Source organism: Ursus arctos, unplaced genomic scaffold (assembly GCF_023065955.2).
Source record: "Ursus arctos isolate Adak ecotype North America unplaced genomic scaffold, UrsArc2.0 scaffold_19, whole genome shotgun sequence".
NCBI classification, from domain to species: Eukaryota; Metazoa; Chordata; class Mammalia; order Carnivora; family Ursidae; genus Ursus; species Ursus arctos.
In genome coordinates this window covers 51196228-51215809 of record NW_026622863.1, presented here as the reverse complement: position 1 = coordinate 51215809, position 19582 = coordinate 51196228, and the positions used below count along the sequence as shown (strand labels likewise).

The 19582-nt window shown below is 54.0% G+C and overlaps 1 protein-coding gene and 1 long non-coding RNA gene across 4 annotated transcripts; one reads left to right on the top strand and one right to left on the bottom strand.

The window, feature by feature from the left end:
• Positions 1 to 65: 65 nt before the first annotated feature.
• On the bottom strand, positions 66 to 6996 carry ZBTB45 (zinc finger and BTB domain containing 45). 3 transcript variants are annotated; one of them, XM_026489419.4, is made up of 3 exons: positions 6810 to 6996; positions 3467 to 4744; positions 66 to 1778 (listed from the first exon to the last, which is right to left on the bottom strand). In XM_026489419.4, the coding sequence occupies exons 2-3, from the start codon at positions 4737 to 4739 to the stop codon at positions 1522 to 1524; spliced, it is 1530 nt and encodes a 509-aa protein (XP_026345204.1). In that variant the 5' UTR covers positions 4740 to 4744; positions 6810 to 6996; the 3' UTR covers positions 66 to 1521. The 3 variants fall into 3 exon arrangements, with proteins under 3 accessions (XP_026345204.1, XP_026345205.1, XP_057169887.1); XM_026489420.4 differs by having other exon boundaries at positions 3467 to 4739; XM_057313904.1 differs by lacking the exon at positions 6810 to 6996 and adding an exon at positions 6585 to 6801.
• Positions 6997 to 7147: 151 nt separating this feature from the next.
• LOC130544077 (uncharacterized) lies at positions 7148 to 11254 on the top strand. The gene is made up of 2 exons (XR_008960033.1): positions 7148 to 8419; positions 9005 to 11254. It is a non-coding gene; the product is annotated as an uncharacterized LOC130544077 (long non-coding RNA).
• Positions 11255 to 19582: the final 8328 nt, after the last annotated feature.

Sequence of the window (19582 nt, the reverse complement as noted above, 5' to 3'; positions counted from 1 at the left end):
TTCTGATATCCCCGCCCCCACCCATATGCTGGGCTGTCTGCCCCACCCCCTGGCATCATGGGGACTATGCGTGGGGTTCAGGAGGCTAAACTCCATAGCCCCCCCCCCCCAAACGTGGGCAGGACAGTCTATTAATGGTCAGACCGGAAAGCCTTTAGCCCTTCACCTGGGAGGCAGTCACAGAGACGGAGCTCAGAGAGGTGTTGCCATTGACCTAGGAACCTGCAGGTCTTCAGCTCAAACCTCTCTCCACCTGCTCCAAATCCTTAGGACAAGGCGCCCAGGGTCAGTCTCCGCCAGTGCTCTGGAAGCATTAGAGTGGCTGCTTTCTGGGCTGGCAGCCGAACTGATGCGGGGTCTTGTGACCCTGGTTTGCTACCAGGGATCAGTATCTTCAGCAGCCCAATGGTCCCGGCTGCTGCTCCCCTTTTGCCCCCCCCCTTGCACTTCAGAACTTACCAGCCAGGGTAGGCATTCTGGGGCTTAGATCCCCACAAAGACTCCCTGGACACCCACCCCCCCAAAAAAGGTGCTCAACCATCATGCCCATGAAAATGGGGGAGGGCAAGCCTAAAGTCCAAAGGGCCTTGAGATTCTGGCGGAAGGGCCTCGAAATCTGCATCTTTCCCACATATGGCTTCCCTCTTTCAGATGCACCTCAGGGCTGGCCTGTACCTCTCCCCATAGGACAGAGGGCTCTAGAAGAGTCAAGTACCAATCATATGTGCATCCCACTCCCTCCGGGAGAACAGAGGCATGAGATGACCAAGCGGATCATCCTGTCTCTGCCCAGGAAGCCCGGGAGGTTAGGGTTAGCTGCCCAGGGATGGGGGCATCTGACCCTGATGCCCACAACCAGTCTGTGATGGCGAGAAATTCATGGGTCTGGGAGCTCACAGCTTCCGAGTTTGAAACCCACGGCCCGCAGTACTTTATTAGAGAGTGAGAGTCCCACGACGCTGTCCCAAGCCACGATGGGTCCACCTGAGCCCCCGCCCCCCTCCCCCCAGACGCCAGATTGAGGGAGGAGTAGTTCGGGTGGGGAGCCAGGGATCATGCCCAGCTTGACACTGGGGCAGAGGAGCAGGTCTAGAACCCACCCCGCTCAAGCCACAAATCTTGGGCCTAGCCCAAGGGTCTGAGCGGCCAGTCTGAGTTTAGGCTGGAGATGATCCAGTTCTCAGGAGTGGTCGGGTCCCTGACCAACCCCAGCCGCAGCCTGCCACTGTCAGGAGGTCTAAGTACGAGGGAGGAGAGGAGTAAGACAGGCTTGACCCCTGGCCAGGTCTGGGGAAAAGGGTGGAAGCAGAGGGAAGGCCTGAGCTCCGGGGAAAGTGCGGTTTGGTGGTGCGAATGTGGGCAAGGCGGCTAGGCAGGTATGAACCGGTTCGGCAGGGATGTTATGGGCCTCGCGATGGTTGTGGCCTAGTTCCAAGGGAGGTCCCTAACCCACCAGAGGGTGGCCTATTGCGCGGGGGCGTGGTCAGTCCTGCGGTGGGCGGAGCCAGGCCCAGAACTGGATCAGGGCGCAGGGTGCGCGGCCAGGTGGCGCTCGAGCAGCGCGCGGTGCGAGAAGACCTTGCCGCAGGCGGGGCAGGGCGCGCGCTCGGGCCGGTGCGTGCGCATATGCACGTTGAGCGAGCTCTTCTGCGTGAAGCGCTTGGCGCAGACAGCGCACTGGAAGGCGCGCACGCCTGTGTGCGTGACCATATGCTTCAGCAGGTAGTCGCGCAGCGAGAAAGATCGCCAGCACACGGCACATTGGTGGGGCTTCTCCCCTGTGGGCGACAGGGCACGCCGCGCACGTATGTCAGCTGGGAAGGGGCCTCCACTCCCACACTACCCCTCACTCCCGGGCCTTCCTGCCCAACAGGGACCCCCCCCCCCCAACATGACCCAGTATGTCTCTCCACTCAGCGGGGACGCCCCTTTCCCAGACCCTTACCGTCACACTGGGATACCACTGTCAGGGCCCCCAACTCTAACAGGTACCCTCCCAACAGGGAATCCTACTGCTCTGGGACATCGTTGCCCATTGGGACTGACCAGTGAGGTCTCCCCCCACCCCCCACTCCTGCTATGCCCGTGGAGCATTGTGTTCTCTTGCTCGCTGGCCACCATTCTAAGGACAGTCTGGCAAGGCCCGGTAGGCTTACACTGGGAGGGTCGCAGGCATACCTGCCCCCTTCCTACTGGAAGCCCCTGTTGCCCAGAACCTTTGTCTGCTGGCAGTTATAATGTACCTGGGGTGACGGCGCAGGCTGTGTTGGCTTTTAAAGTCATCAGGTATTAACAAAAAACCTGTCTCAGTGGCAAAGGACTGCAGGGCAGTGCCTGGGCAGGGGGTTCCCCCAGACCAACCAGGCTTGGCACCTGGCTAAGGGGGCACAAGGCTGGCAAATCTTGGCTGGTACTGCCTTGGGGCCCCTGGCAGCTCTCCACAGGCTGAACACCTATGCCTGTATCCTCTCCCCTTCATCCCCAAGACAGCCAGGTGCGGATTTTAAACTGTAAATCACATCTCAATCACTCCTCACCTCAGAACACTGATGCCCTCCCCACCATTCACAGTGAAATCCCAAATTCCTGGCCCTGCAGAACTCCCCACTCTACTCCCACAGGACTTCCAGCCAAATCTTTGCTTTTCCTAACAACATCCAGTTCAGCCCTGCAAGCAGTCTTTGATATTCCATACCTCTGTCCTCTGCCTGAGTCCCCAGGGAAACCACACACATCCCGCAACACACCCAGGACCTGCCAGCCACCACCTCAGCCCCCAGCTCCACAATCTCCACTGGCCCACCCGAGTGCACTCTCTGTCTCTCCCTTGGCGACTGCAGAGCTCCTCCCAGATGAGCTGAGGTTTTAGGGGACCTCTCCACGGTCTTCAAGGAGCTCCCCTTTCCTCCCCCTGCAGCTGCGGGGTCCCCACAATGCAGCCCCATCTCCCTCCTCCAGTCCTGATCAGGCCACCTCTCTGCCGACTCTGCATGCTTTCCCTAGGGCAGCGAACATACCCTGCCTCACATCCAGTCCCAATCACCAGACCCACTGACAGCCAGAAGACCCAGGAGGCTCCCTGCAGCACTGCTCCCCAACCTGACTATATATCCCTGCCAAGGCTCCATTCCTCCTGATCAACCCAAGCTCCATCGCGGTGAGTAAAGGCTCCACTTCCAGCTTTCCAAAAGCTCTGGGCAAGTTCCCGCTCCTTAACCCAGCCTTCGGATTCCTCCTGCCCAGTAAGTCGAGGTAGGGGATGGGCAGGAGTGCCTGCTTCTCCACGTGGAGGGGCTTCCCCTCCCCCCTACACATCGCGCTTGGGGCTCAATTTCCAGGCTCCCCTGGGGTCACTAAAGAGCATCAGGACCACATGAGTGCCTCCACCCCACTTGCCCAGCGCCCAGTCCTCCCTCAGGCATGAATCTCCAATGACCAAGGGGCTCAGAGACCCATCCCGGCTCACCCGAGTGGATGAACATGTGCTTGGTGTAGTTTTTCCGCGAGCTGAACGTCTTTCGGCAGTGACTGCACTCATAGGCAGGTGGCTCGGCGGCACCCGGGGCTCGGGCAGGGGTGGCCGAGGGGGCCGCGGCAGGAGCGGCGGGCGGGGCCTCCCCCGGAGGCGCGCTGGGGGCCGCATCTGGCTGGAGCGCGGGGTAGAAGGCCGAGGAGAGCGCAGGAGCAGGCCCGGACGGTGCGGGAGAAGGTTGCGCCGGCGGTCCGGGAGCGCCCAGATGAAACGGGAAAAGCGAGACTGGGGGCCCCGGGGTCTTCACGCCGGGGACGCGGGATCCGGCCAGGACGCAGTCAGGCGGAGCGGGGGTCTCGGTGGGACAGGCTTCTGCGGCGGTGCCGTCCTCATCTTGCCAAGCGGACACGTAGCTCTCCGGGAACACGTCCTCGGCCGCCGAAGCCCCCCTAAGGAAGTCCCTCCCGGCGCCGCCGTAGTCCGAGAGGCCGGCGGGTGCAGGCGGCTCCTCGCACGCGGTGTCAGGGGCGGCGGTGAGGAAGCCGGCGGCGCAGTCGGGGAAGGAAGGGGGCGCCTGGCCCTCTCCCGGGCCGCCGCCTTCGCCGTCCTCGCCGTCGGTTTCATCATCGGTCTCCTCGTCGCCGTCGCCGCCGTCGTCTGGGGCCGCCGGTAGGGCGGGGTCGACGTCCGACCCCTCGGCCTTGGTGGGCGCGGTGGGCGCGGGCAGCTGCAGGCGCGCTGGCTGGCGCTGCTTGCGGCTATGCGCGGCACCGGGGTGGCCCGGAGGTCGAGCGGCGAGCAAGTGGCGCAGGCGATGGCGGAGCTGCGCGGGCGCGAGAGGTGGGGGCACGGGCGTGGGTAGGGGCGCGGGTGCGCCCGGGACCGGGGCGCGGGCACGGGCAATGATCTGGGTGCATTCGTCTATGACCGTCTGGATGCGCAGCACCGACGCGGCCGTGAGCACCTGCAGCGCTTCGCCCTGGGCCACCACAAGCGAGCCGCTGTAGAGGAACTCGACGAGCTGGCGCACCGTCTGCGCGGGCACCACCGGCGGCACGCGGATCTCGGAGTGGCCGAGCAGCAGCTTGTCCTGGAAGAAGGGCGAGCCAGCAGCCAACACACAGCGGTGTGCACGCAGCGAAGCCTCGCGGATCCTCACAGTCACGTCGCAGAAGTGACCGCCCAGCCGCTGCCCGTTGAGAGTCTCGAGCAGCGAGCGGGAGAAGTTCTGCAGGTGTATGTGGTGCACTGCCTCGGCCGCCGCCATCTGCACTGGATGAGGGGATGGGGGGGAGGGAGGTCAGCCGGGACGTACCCGCCCCATTGTCCCTGACCCTTGAGCCCTTATTGGAGGACAAGGCCCATGGGCGCACCGCAACCCCAGGCTTTGCGAACCTCAGCCCTCCGGAAAAGGCCCCTCACAGTCCTGTTCCCATACACAGGACTCACCAAACCCCACCCCCAGTCTCCAGGACCTCTGCAGCTCTACCTCCGAAGCCCCCAGCACACCCGCTGGAAGAAGGTTGGGAATACCAAAGATCTGCCTCCCTCCCAGTCTTGCTTACTCCCCCGGGGAGGGTCCAGAGCTCAGCTTCCCCTATATTGGCCCACTCCAAATCCATAAACCTTCCCCAAGTCCCCCTCCCAGGGGGCTAGCTCTGTGGAGAAGACTGCAGGGGACCCCATACAGAAGTGGCTGCCACACCTTACCCACTCCCCTCCCTGGCTGGCTGTGATTCCTCCCAAGCAGCTTCTTTTTGATCTTCCTTTGCCACATCCCCCAACCTTGGAGCATCCAAGGTCCTGTGGAGGCCCAGGTCTGTTGGCTTGGAATTGGGTTATGTTAACGAGTGTATACAGAGGTCTTCTCGAGGGTAGGGTGGCATGACCTGCCTCTGGGACTAAGCGATTCAAGGTGTGCATAGTCACAAAGGGTTGAGAGTAAGTTGGGCATTAGCCTGGCAAGTGCCCGGTAGGAGAAAAATACATGGTCTCTGGCCAACCCCAGCACAGCAGGTAGGGAGGTACCTCTTGCAGCCTGTTGTTCCTGGAATCTCCATATGGCTTGTAGGGCACAAGGTGTGGGTGTGGCATAGAGAGGGGGCTTGTGTGGACCGTGCAGGGTGTGTGACCGGGAGGGCAAAGGTGGCGCAGCAGTGGCCCCCCGATCAGGATGATTCTTGTCAAAATTTTGGCCTCCTAATTCCACTTAATTTGCCCACCCTCAGACACTGGAAAGGGGAGGGGATACCATCCTCCAGGGGACTCTGGGAATCTGAGAAACCCTGCGACTTCACCCATCACAAGCAGGCACCATGCTCACTAGGGCTCAGTCTTCCCTGTATCAAACAAAGACGGGATACCTGGCTCATTCTGCCGGTCTAGGCGACCCAGAACGCATCCTGACACTCACCCACTCTCCACCAGGCTGGCTCAGGCTGGGTCACATAGCCTTGGAGTGCAGCCTCTCTTAACCTCCAGGGTCTAATGGGGCTCAGACTCACCCCCCTCCGGGTCCTCAAGCCCAAATCACCTCTCCTCTTTTGGGGCCAGCCCCCCCTTTCTTGCATGCTCCACATCTCACCCTCGGATCACTCCGCACACCTCCACTACCCGGGTACCTCTGGCCGAGGCTCATGGACTCCTCTCCTTGGGTTCCCTGCCTCCCAGTCTATTCCCTACGCGACAGCCAGAGGGAGCCTGTTCAGACCTGACAGATCGGGACCCTCCTGGGCTGAGCCCTCCATGGAGATGAATTAACTCTTGGCAATTCCTCAGACAAGCCGAGTCTTTGCACGTGCCGTTACCGACGCCACAGACCCTTCCCCGTGTTTATTCACGCACCGCCTAAAGAACTTCAAATCCGTGCCTGCGCGCCTGGGGGCGGGAACCTGCGCATCGACCCGCACCCCGAAAGCCGGCCTTTTCCGACCCACCTCCGCCCTGTCTGGGCTCTTATCTCTGTCCAGATGCAGCGGGGCCTTCCGGCGCCTTTGCACAAAGGCCCACCCTCCCGGGGATGGCGCCGGTTCCGGCTGCCACGCCTTCGCCCTGCCGTCCACTTTGCTCCAAGCACCCTTTCCCGGAGTGTGCGCAGTGGCTCGCGCCCTACCCCGCACGCAGACGCCCGGCTCTGCTGCGCTGCGGCCGCACCAGCTGCAGACCCCGGCCAGCCCGTATTTCCCGCCTCCGCGCGGTTGCTAGGGCCATGCCCCCATCCTGCAGCGCCCCCTCACGTCCACAGCGTGCGCTCCAAGCCTAGCGCCGGGGCCCCTCCCCGGGCACGGCCCGGCCTGCCCGTGGGCCTTGCGGCAGGGGGATGCCCGCCAGACCCCACCTCCGGCTCCTCCTCAGGCCCTCGGCCGGGACGTGGCCTGCTCCCGCTCACCACCGACAAGGCCGCACTTTCGGGGTGCAAAGCTGGCGGAACCGAAGTCTGCAGCCGCTGTGGGGTTGGGAAGCGCTAGGTCAGAGCACGTTTCCGGTGTTTCTATGGCGATCGGCCGCCGCTGCCCCGCCGCACTTCCTGCTCTAGTCACAGTCGGAACTAATAGTCGCAGGGGCTCGGGCGGCCGGGCAGCGAGGACTGCCTGTGCCAGAGCACGCTTCCGGCGTTGCCAAAGGCGCGGGGATGAGGCGGGGCCTGCGCTGTCAATCCGCGGGCCACGCCCCCGGGGCTCCAGGCGGTGCTGGAGCTGGAGCGCGCCTACCGACGCTGGGAAGGCGGTCGGAGGCCCCAGGTAGGTGTCGGCTGACGTAGAGGGCCCTGCGACCCCAGGCGACGGCCCCGTAGCCTGCGTGGAGCCAGCAGTAGGGCTCGTCTCCTGGTGCACCGGACTCCAGCCCGGCGTGGAGAGCAGGGACGTTCCTGCAGGCTACCTCCGCTCCCGGCGCTGGCTGCAGGCACCGCCCTTCAGCCTGGGTCCCACGTAGAAGGTGGAGGCAGCCCGTCTCCGTGCCCCCGTCTCCTCACACGCACACCGGGCCCACCTGCCCCAGGGCGAGTAGTGAACGACACTGTGAATGGGCATTGAACTGAAAGCCTTCTGCGCGCAGCACCCTGGGACACGCCTCGGAACAAAAGAAGGGCAGGGGTGAGATGGGTAGTGCGTCTGCCGGGACGGTGACGGTCCGAAGTCACTTTAGGAGGCAGAACATGTGGGGAGAGCTGTGTGCGCGGAGGAAACAGCCTCGGTTTTCAAGGACCTTGAGGTGGGGCTGGCTATCTAGGACACCTGTGAACCAGGCTAGAGGCTGGAGCGGTGGGCTGGCCTAGCTTTACACTTTGCGCACGGGGGCTAGAGGCAGGCAGGAGGACAAGACGGTTGGAAGATTCCCCGAGACCTCGGTGGACCGTGTGCCTCGTGCAGCAGGTGTGGCATCCAGCCTGGGGGGAAGGGTGCTGACTTAGCCTCCAGTGTGAGGACAAGATCAGAGTACCAGCCCCCCACCTTGGGCAGCTGTGTTGTAGATGTGTTGAAGGTCAGGAGGGGAGCAACTGTCCCCACGGGCAGCCTGTCCCGTGGCCCATGCCCTGAGGAACCTTGTTCCAGCCCAAGTCTACTGGCCTCAGGGTCCTTCTTTAGAACCTGGGCCCTTCAGAATGGCCTGCCCTGCCCTGCCCCCTGGGTCTGCTCCATCCAACCTCAGTAGCCCCTCCCCAGTCCTATCACTCCTCATTCCTCAGGTCTTTGGTTCTGCTTACCTCAAGGCTGGCCCCTGCTGTTCCCTCTTTCTGTAGCACTCTCTCTCAGCTCGGCTGCTGTGGGACTCTTCCTGATTTCAAGGCCTCCCTGTTTTCTGTCACAGGACCGGTAGAGGTGGGGGTCATCTGTGTCCCTCACCTTGACAGACAGATGCTGCTACTCCTACTACCTAACCTGGAAGAGAGGTGCTAACAGCAGCTTCACCCTGTGGTGGCCTGATTCCACAGGATTCTGGGATGCTGTAAGTCATCTCCTGTAGGGGGCAGAATTCTAAAAACGTCCCCTCCGGGATCCCTTGCCCAGGACTTATGTATAGTTACAGTACATGGCAAATGAAATTAAGGTTACTAACCAGCTGACCTTAAAATGAGACGATCCTTGATTGCTTGGGTAGCCCAAAGGCCATCATAGGGCCTTTAAAAGCAGATGAGGAAAGCAGAGAAACTTGAAGTAGAAGGATTCCGGGGGCTTTGAAGCTGGAGGGGGCCCTGTGACAAGAGATATAGGGGGGAGTCTAGAATCTGAGAAGAGGCGCACATGACAGCCAGCAAGGAAATAGGGACTTCAGTCTGCAACTGCGTGGAACTGGAATCAGCAAATTGCCTGAAGGAGGTGGGAAGCTGGTTTTTCCCCAGAGCTGTTCTGCAGAAAGAGCCCAGCCCTGCCCAAAACTTGACTGCAGCCTCTGTGAGACCTGGAGCAGAGGATGCTGCCTGGGTTGGTTTGTTTGATTTTTTCTTTTTTCTTTTCTTTTCTTTTCTCTTTCTTTTCTTCCCTTTTCTTTTCTTTCTCTTTCTTTCTTTCTTTCTTTCTTTCTTTCTCTCAGATTTTATTTATGTATTTGACAGAGAGGCAGCAAGAGAGGGAACACAAGCAGGTCGAGTGGGAGAGGGAGAAGCAGGCTTCCCTCTGAGCTGGGAGCCCAACGCCGGGCTCGATCCCATGACCTGAGGCAAAGGCAAACGCTTAACAACTGAGCCACCCAGGCGCCCCGCTGCCTGGGTTTCTGACCTGCACAACAGTAAGCTAATAGATGGGTGTTGTTTGATGCTCCTGAGTTTATGGTAATTTGTTAAGTAACAATAGAACGGGAATATAGCTGCCAGAGACTCAGGGCCTGCACAGAGTAAGCTTCTGATAAATGCCACTGTTTTCCCATCAGATGAATACCTTCCCCTTGCCTCTCCCTTGCTGAATGCTTCATTTCTGCCTTACAAGCATTTCTCAGCCATGTTGGTGGTCTCATCACCCCGTCCTACAAGCAGAGGGACTTGGGTGAGAAAGGGAATGCATCATCCACACACTAGGCTGGAACAACATCAGGCAGATAGAAAGGCATGTGTGAGGGCTCTGGGGAGGAATGGTGGCCCTCCCGAAGGTGAGAAAGGTGAGGGGACTGTGGGCTGAGCCGCTGTGGGATTGTGGAGTTGGGAGAGGAGAGGGGGAGGACCACAGGCCATCTGCATGTTTAAAGGACCATGGAGAGGGCAGTGGATCTTGTCGGGCAGCAGACACAGGAGGCCTAAAAGGCAGCCATGGCTTCTCAGCCCTCAGCAGGGAAAGCCAGAAGGGGACAGATTCCAGGTGGGAAGGAGAGGACCCGGCTGGCTTCTGAGGAGGTCTTAGTGGATGAGGGTGAAGTGGAGGACCTGGCCCAGTAGGGGGCCAGGCAGCAAGGGAGGTGGGAGCTGCAGCCTCCAGTATCACAAGCCTGGAGAAGACGTGTATTTTGCTTTCCTCTCCAAAGACCTTATCACAGTGGTTGTGGGGGCATTTCGAGGAATAGTGTATCCAAAGACACAGGCTTAATAAGTCAAGGAGGGGTCAATGTGGCCTGCAAATATTGGAAATTCTAGGCCAGGTCCTAGAGTCTTAGAGGCAGTAGGTCATGAGAAGGGGCAGATGGCACTGGCTGACAGACCGTCAAGGGAAGAACCTGTGAGGTTGCAATGGTCACAGACATGTGAAAGGAGAAGAAATTAAGCTGCTAATTGACTGGGCCTCCTCAGCTGCCAAGAGGCAGGAACCTCTGTCCCCCCCACCACACCCCTCACAACCACACACACAACTTAGGTCAGAAGTCAGAAGGCTCAGTCTCTGCTCCCGGCTGAGTCAGCGTTCCTAACCCCCCTCCACCCTCCATTACTAGCCAGCTTCTCACACAGGGTCTCCTTCTGTGGCAGCCACTGCCCAATGTCTACAAGCCCAGCCCTACCCTCCTGGGGCTGGATCGTGCCAGATGTGGGATGCAGGTTCCAAGATTCAGGTACACCCCTCAGTCTGCCAGGAGCTTCCCCTTGGCCCAGGGGTTAGGCACAAAGCTCAAAAAATGCTTCCCAGTACTAAGCAGATAGGGTAGAGATTGAGGGAGGTCCCAGGCAAGGCAGGTACCAGTTGCGGAGGGTTTAGCCCTCCCGACGAGACTGAGAGAAATGAGCCTTTTGGGGTGGGGGAAGGGCAGTAACAGAATCCCATTTCTACACCGATAAGGTCTTGGAAGCTTGGGAGGGCGCTGGAGGGAACCCAGACCCAGGCCCTAGTGGAGCGTGTGAAGGTGATGGGAGCAGTGGGTCAGATAAAGCAAGGTGCCTACAGGACTTATCACAACAGAAACATCCAGACAAGGATCAAGGACTGTTGAGGGGGTGGGGGTGGAAATGGGCCGAGGAATATTTGTAACATAGAGAGAAAAGGTTTAGTTTGCTTTCATATGTAAAAGACAAGAACATCCTGCTAGTCTTGTGGACAGAGACCGGAGGAAATCACGCGGGAAGTAGGAGACCTAAGCCGAAATAATAATCATAATGACACAACTACCACTGTCACTTCTCCTGGGTCCCTGCACCGGATCCTGTAGTGGGGTCTTGATTTAATTTTGAAAAGTGAAAAAACAAACAAGAAACACGAAGTACAATATAGCACACACTGGAGCACTCACATCCCCAAATTACCAGATGTTCTTGTTCTGTCCATTTTTTAAGATTTATTTATTTATTTGAGAGAGAGAGTACGCGCAAGCTGGGGTAGGAGTAGAGGGAGAGAATGTCCAGCAGACTCCCCACTGAGTGTGGAGCCTGACGTGGGGATCAGTCATGACCTTGAGATCATGACCTGAGCCCAAATCAAGTCAGACACTTAACCGGCTGAGCCACCCAGGTGCCCTGTGCTTTATTTATTTATTTTTTGTGTGCTGCTTTTAGTACACACACACACACACACACACACACAACCAAAAGTTAAAAAAAGGTTTTTTCTTTTCTTTTACTTTATTTTATTTTTTAAAAAGATTTTATCTATTTATTTGACAGAGAGAGAGAGGCAGCGAGAGAGGGAACACAAGCAGGGGGAGTGGGAGAGGAAGAAGCAGGCTCCCAGCGGAGGAGCCTGATGTGGGGCTCAATCCCTGAACCCTGGGATCAGGCCCTGAGCTGAAGGCAGACACTTAACGACTGCGCCACCCAGGCGCCCCCATTTTTTCTTTTTTTAAATCAAAGCTTAAATGGGCAAAGGAGGAAGCCCCTGGAGGTGGTACACCTGGTACTTCTGTTCCTTCGAGGGCTCTTGTTTCTTGTACCTGGTTTAACAGATCTACCGAAGCCAGATTAATGTTTCTGGTTTGTTTTGTTTTGTTTTTTTACATGTAATACTTTTTTTTAAATTTTACTTAATTGTTTTTTAATAATCTGTATATGCATCACGGGGCTCGAACTCACCACCCTGAGAGCAAGAGTCCCATGCTCCTCCGACTGAGCCAGCCAGCTGCGCCATATGTTTCTATTTAAAATTTTTTATTTTTTAAATTTCTTATTAGAGAGAGCATGGGGGTGGGCAGACAGAGAGGGAGAATCTCAAACAGACTCCCCACGAAGTGCAGAGCCTGACGTGGAGCTCAATTTCACAACCCTGAGATCATGACCTGAGCCGAAATCAAGAGTCAGGCGCTTAACCGACTGAGCCACCCAGATGTCCCTCTGTTTCAATCGATGTTCCTCAGTCACTTCTTGGAGCCCCCGAGCGCAGAGGATTTGACATCTTCACACGTTGACAGTCCCAAGGTTGCCTCACCACTGGGGTGGCCCAACATAGCCTCACCTGCCTTTGGACACCAACTCTTTGATATAATTCTCCCATTTCCAGTGTACGTTAAGTCCAGTCATTTTTAGGATTTACCATATGTGTGACCCTTAGCATCCTCCTGTTGTAGAACGTTTCTGTTGTACCCATGAGGTACTTCCACCCTCTCACTGTGAGCTCCTGTTCCCACCCCTGTCCCAGGCACCACTAATCTAACGTCACTGTAGATGAGCCTGTTCTGGACACTTCACATTAATGGAATCACACAATGTGAGGTCTGCGTCACTTTGCCTTAGGCTTCTGTGCCACCCAAATGTTGTTCAATTGGTTTAGTTAGATTGTTCATTGTTTTCTGTTCAGGTGCTATGCCCGTGGCTTTTGGTCTAAAAAGTATTTCCTTGCCTTGGTGGGCAACTGAGGCAGAAGCCTCCGCAGTCCTGCTTCTACCAGCTGTCCTCCCGCTGGACCCACGCCCTCCTTCATGACATGGTCTGCTCTCCACCCTGCCCTGTTTGTGCTTGAGGCACTGTTCAGCTCTCCTCTTTTAATGTCAGGATGCATCTCTTAAAAGCAAGGATGAGGGGAGACTGGGTGGCTCAGTCGGTTCAGCATCCAGCCCTTGATCTCAGGGTTGTGGGTTTGAGCTCCATGTTGGGCTCCACAGCCAAAACAAAAAACAAAAAAAACCACGGATGGTTTCCTAGTTGCCTGTCTTCAGAAGCTTCCTCACTCCTTAGCATGCCTGGTCCCCATCCCCAAGTCACCAGCTATCCACAGTTGGGCCCTGACAGCTGATTTGTCTCTGCCAGGAACGCTTTCAGAACTGCTCAGGTTCCTTGCTCCCTGTTGATCCAGAAGATCCACTCACCCTTTTTTTTTTTTTTTTTTTTTTTTTTTTTTTTTTTAAGATTTTATTTATTTATTCGACAGAGAGAGAGACAGCCAGAGAGAGAGGGAACACAAGCAGGGGGAATGGGAGACGAAGAAGCAGGCTCATAGCGGAAGAGCCTGATGTGGGGCTCGATCCCAGATCGCTGGGATCATGCCCTGAGCCGAAGGCAGACGCTTAACCGCTATGCCACCCAGGCGCCCCCCACTCACCCTTTTTAAATTAAGGTGAAATTCAGAAAAGACAAAATTAACCATTTTATTTATTTATTTATTTTAAAAAAGATTTTATATATTTATTGGTCAAGAGAGACACACCGAGAGAGGGAACACCAGCAGAGGGAGTGGGAGAGGGAGAAGCAGGCTTTGTGCTGAGCAGGGAGCCCGATGCAGGGCCCGATCCCAGGACCCCACAATCATGACCTGAGCCGAAGGCAGATGCCCAACGACTGAGCCATCCAGGCACCCCCAAATTCAGCATTTTAAAGTGAACAATTCAGGCACACCTGGGTGGCCCGTCCGGTTGGGCACCCGACTCTTGATTTCAGCTCAATTCATGATCTCAGCATTGCGGGATTGAGCCCTGCATCAGGCTCCGCTCTGAGCACGGAGTCTGCTTGGGATTCTCTTTCCCTCTCCCTCTGCCCTTCCCTCCCTCTCTCTCGCAATAAATAGATAAATAAATAAATAAAATCTTAAAAAAAGTAAAGTGAACAATTCAATCGATTTTAGTATAATCACATGCTGTGTAACCACCACGTCAGTGAAGTTCCAAAACATTTTGTTCGATCCAGATAGAAACTGTGGGCACCCGGGGGGCTTAGCTGGCTAAGTGTCTGCCTTCGGCTCGGGGCAGGATCCCGGGGTCCTGGGATCGAGCCCCATATCGGGCTCCCTGCTCAGCGGAGCATCTGCCTCTCCCTCTCCCTCTTCCTGCCACTCCACCTGCTTGTGTTCTCTCTGTCAAATAGATAAAATCTTAAAAAAGAGAAAAACCACTTGTACCCATTGGCAGTAACTCCTCATTTCCCCCTTCCCCCAGCCCCTGGCAACCACTAATCTACTTTCTGTCTCTATGAGTTTGCATATTGTGGATATTTCATATAAATGGAATCATATAATATGTGGTCTTTTGTGTCCGATTTCTTTCAGTCTGTGGCCTTACCACCCTGAAGGTGCCCGATCTCGTCTGATTTCTTTCAATTGGCATGGTATTTTCAGAGTTCATCTATCCTGTAGTACGTATCAGTTCATTTCTTTTTATGGCTGAACAAGACTCCATTGTATGGAAATACCACATTTATTTCTCTAGTCATCAATTGATGGACATTGGGTTGTTTCCACTTTTGGCTACTGTGAATAGTATCGCTAAAAATTCCTGTACAAGAATTTGTTTGAACACCTGTTTTTCAGTTTTTGGGGGTATATACCTATACTGTTTTTTTAGATTTTATTTTATTTTAGAGAGAGAAAGAGAGAGAGAGAATGGGGGAGGGGCAGAAGGAGAGAGAGAGAATCCCAAGCAGACTCTGTGCTGAGCACAGAGCCTGACGTGGGGCTCGATCCCACAACCTGGAGATCATGACCTGAGTCGAAACCAAGAGTCAGACGCTCAACCCACTGGTTACCCAGGCACCCCGGTATATACCTATCAGTTAACTGCTGGGTCATATGGTCAATCTATGTTTAGCTGTTTGAGGAATAGCCAGACTTTTTTTTATCGGTGGCTGCACCATTTTACATTCCCACCAGCAGTGAAGGAGGGTTCCAATTTCTCCACATTCCTGCCAACACTTGCTATTGTCCTTAAGAAAAAAAAAAAGATTAATTAATTAATTAATTTTGATTTATTTTTTAGAGGGAGAGAGAGAATCTCCAGCAGACTCCCCTCTGAGCATGAGCCCGACATGGGGCTTGAACTCACAACCCTGAGATCGAGTTGCATACTCTACTGACTGAGCCAGCCAGGTGCCCTAAAGTGGATGTGAATTGGTACTTCATAGTGGTTTGATTTGCATTTTCCTCATCACTAATGATGTGGAATGTCTCTTTATATTCTTATTATCCAGGCCCTTTGTATAAAAGTTGTATTAAGGGGCACCTGGGTGGCTCAGTCGGTCAAGTATTTGCCTTTGGCTCAGGTCCTGGTCCCATGGTCCTGGGATTGAGCCCTGCATCAGGTTCCCTGCTCAGTGTGGAGTCTGCTTTTCCCCCTTCCTCTAGCTGTCCCCCTGCTCATGCTTTCTCTAATAAATAAATAAATAAAATTTAAAAAATCTAAACCCCCCCCAAAATAAATAAAAGCTGTATTAACATATTGTTTATATGCCATAAAATACACCATTGCAGGTAGCCTTCAAAGATTCTTAGCAAATTAACATTCATCATTTTGCAGCTATCACCACAATCCACTTTAACTGATTTTTGTTAAACGTTTTTTAATTTTTATTTTTAATTAATCTGTACACCCAACATGGTGCTTGAACTCACAACCCCAAGATCAAGAGTTGGGTGCTCTACCAAGTAAGCCAGCTAGGCACCCCACCACAATCCAGTTTTAGAACATTATCCTTCACCTTAAAATTTCCTTTGTGTGGTCTGCATCCATTCTTGCTTCACCCCAGGAGTCGCTGATCTGGTGTCTGGCTACAGATTTATTGCTGCCCTTGTGAAGACAGTTGAAGGACAGTAGACCTGTTTCTGGCAGGACATCCCCCACTTCTGGATGGGCCCACTGGTTACGTCTTTCCCTCCCTCTAGCATTTCCTTTAGCTCCTGTGGATGAGAAGCTAGCTCTAAAGACTTGTCGGGTTTCTGGCCAAACACTGGCTAGAACCTCTCGCAGAGTGTTGGATGGGTCCCTTTCTGTCTCATGAAGGATCTCAGTGTTGCTGCCTCTAGTGGGGGGGCAAGGACAGCCTGACTGTCTACTGCCCACTCGTGTGCCTCCTCCCAGATGATCGTGTTCACACCTAACCCTCTAGTCACCTCATAGTGTATACAATTGCTAATCCTGACCTGCTCAGGAATCTCATTATGGGTTGGAAATGATATTTTCTGAATTCTGGAATTTAATTATCTAAGCAAGAACTGGGACCATGTGTTCCCCTTGGGAAGGCAGGATCAGTGCTGAATTCCCAGAATGAGGGGCTGGCTTAAAAGTGACATCATATGGTGACAGATGGGCTTATTTTCCTGGCTCTCTCCTTTTTGAGAACCCTTAAGGATTCGTCGTATGACAGCCAATGACAGTCACAATTTTTTCTGATGCTTGAATTGTATCATCAGGTTTAGTTTCTGTGTCCTTTTAACATGTTCCCGTCATTCTTTGGGCACTTATTTTGGGGCATAATAAGATGTTCCAGGCTCACCTGGGACTCTCCCTGTTTAGTCTTAGAATCAGTCATTTTCCCCAAGAGCCCTGGTTCCTCTCTGCAGGAAAAGGGACGAAATTCTGGGCTGTGGATGTCTCCTGTCCTTTCCCTCCCTGCCCTCCCTGGGAGCCACAGACTCGCATGGGAAGGAAGCAGATGGAAAGGGTGAGGGTACCCCCTGGGCCCGGGACTGGGTTGGACTCCTACAGACTGTGGGGCTATGGACAACTCCTACTCTCTGAGGATTGGTTTTCCCATCTGTGAAATGGCTCCCAAAGATACATGCATCCTAATCCCTGGACCCTTGAAATGTTACCTTATTAAGAGAAAGGGTCTTTCCAATTGTAATGAAAGATCTTAAAATGGGGTAATTATCCTGAATTATTCAGGTGGGCTCCAAATGTAAAGTCACATGCACCGTCGTAAGGGTGAGGCAGAGGGAACTTTTCCAGTGAGTTTGCTCACGCTGCCCTTACAAAGAACTGGAGCTGAGTGGCTTAAACAACCCAAATTTACCTCTCACCATTCTGGAGGCTGGGAGTCCAAGATAAAGGTGCTGGCGAAGTCAGTGTCATTCTTAGGCCTTTTCTCTTGGCTTGTAGGAGGCTGCTACACCCCTGTGTGCTCACATAACCTCTTTGTCATCACGGCAAGCTCTTTGGTGTCTCATTTTGAAAAAACAATTTTTTTTTTTTTACAATTTTTTAAAAAGTCAGCTCCATGCCCATTGTGGGGCTTGAACTCACAACCCTGTGATCAAGAGTTGCATGCACTACAGACTGAGCCAGCCAGACACCCCTAAATTTTTGTTTTAAGCTCTCAATTTTATGGTGATATGTTGCAGTCGCTTCAGGAAACTAATGGAGAAAACAGAGTGATTTTAAAGGGCAATTGAAGGGCGCCTGTGTGGTTCAGCGGGTGGGGTGTCTGCCTTCGGCTCAGGTTGTGGTCTTGGGGTCCTAGGATTGAGTCCTGCATTGGGCTCCCTGCTCAGCGGGGAGTCTGCTTCTCCCTTCCCCCGCTCATGCTTTCTCTCTCTCTCTCTCTCTCTCTCAAATAAATAAAATCTTTAAAAAAAGGGGGGCAATTGAGAGGATCTGGTGCCTTCTCTGCCTGGCCTTCATGGATGCTTCTTTTCTGCTTTCTGGCTCCCATCCATCCATTACCCACCTGAGACCCTGGAAGTGGGAATCACATCATGTCATCTTCTACTAAAACCTTCTGTTAGATCCTCATTACAATTAAAAAACAAAACAAAACGTAGCCAAAAGACATGTATGGGGCAACGTTTGTGTTTCTAACAGCATGAGCAGGAGGGAGACCCAAGTTCAGTCAAAGAGAATGTGTAAGCAAACTGGGGTATGTGTGTGACAAGGCCCTATACAACGGGGCCTAGAAGGAACCAAGGCCATCAACAGCCACAGAGATGTGCACTCCGGAGAAGAAGTCGGACGCTGACATGCAAACCCTGTGTTCTGCACACAGACCAGCGAAGCTTGTCTGTGCTGGAAGTTGGGATGGCAGTGGCTGTGAGAGGCACAAAGGACAGAAAGTGGATTCATGGTTGCCAGGGGCTGGCGGGAGAGTGAATGCGGAGTGAGTGCTGACGGATCCTGGGTTGTTTCTGTTTCTTCTTTCTTCTTCTTCTCCCTCTCCTTCTCCTTCTCCTTCTCCTTCTCCTTCTCCTTCTCCTTCTCCCTCTTCTTCTTCTTCTCTTTTTTAAGATTATTTATTTACTTATTTGACAGAGAGAGCGAGCGAGCACAAATCGGGGAAGCAGCAGAGGGAGAGGGAGCCCGATGTGGGGCTCGATCCCAGGACCCCGGGATCCTCACCTGAGGTGAAGGCAGACGCTTCACCGACGGAGCCCCCCAGGCGCCCCTGGGTTTTTTTCAGGTGATGAACATGTTCTAGAACTAGATGGAGGTGATGGTTTTACAGCATCGTGAATGTATGAAATTCCGCTGAATGTACACTTTATTTTTTTTAAAGATTTTATTTGTTTAGTTTTGCCCGGGGAGGGGGGGTTTGGAGAGATGAGTAGAGGGAGGGGCCCAATGTGGGGGAGCAGGGAGCCGAATGTGGACTCCATCCCAGGACCCAGGGATCATGACCTGAGCCGAAGTCAGACGCTTAACCAACCAAGCCACTCAGGTGCCCCGTACACTTTATTTTTTAAGATTGATTTATTTCCTTGAGTGAGACAGAGAGACCACGTGCCTGTGTGCACAAGTGTAGGGAGGGGCTGAGGGAGCGTCTTCAGGCAGACTACCTGCTGAGCGAGGAGCCCAACACGGGCTTAATCTCACCGCCCGTGAGATCATGACCTGAGCTGAAATCAGGAGTCAGGCACAACTGACCGAGCCACCCAGGCGCCCCACGAATGTACACATTAAAATAGCTACAAATGATAAATTTATGTTACGTGAATTTTAATTCAATTTTAAAAGATTTTAAAGAAAAGCAAGATAACCCAGGGGTACATGACTGATTCAGTCAGTGAAACATGACTCTTGATCTTGGGGTTGTGAGTTCAGTCCTCATGTTGGGCATGGAGCCTACTTAAAATTTAAAAAAGATAACCCTAATCTCATCTTGTAGCTCACAAAACCGGCAGGGTCAAGACAGTCATCATCTTCATGCATTCATTTGTCCTTTCTTTTTGTTTTTCTTTATCTTCAAATCTTTTTTTGAAGATTTATTTATTTTATTTTATTTTTTTATAAGACAACCTCTTTTTTAAAAAGATTTATTTATTTATTTATTTGAGAGACAGAAAGAACCAGGTGGGAGGAGCAGAGGGAGAGGGAGAAATAGACTCCCTGCTGAGCAGGGAGTCCAACTTGGGGCTTGATCCCATGACCCTGAGATTATGACCTAAGTGGAAGGCAAACGCCCAACTGACCGAACCACCCAGGTACCCCTATTTATTTATTTGAGAGAGAGAGAGAGAGAGAGGGAGAGGATGAGAGCATGAGTGAGATTGGTGGAGGGACAGGGAGAGAGAATCTTAAGTAGATTCCATGCTCAACGTGAACCCCGACACCACATTCGATCTCAGGACCATG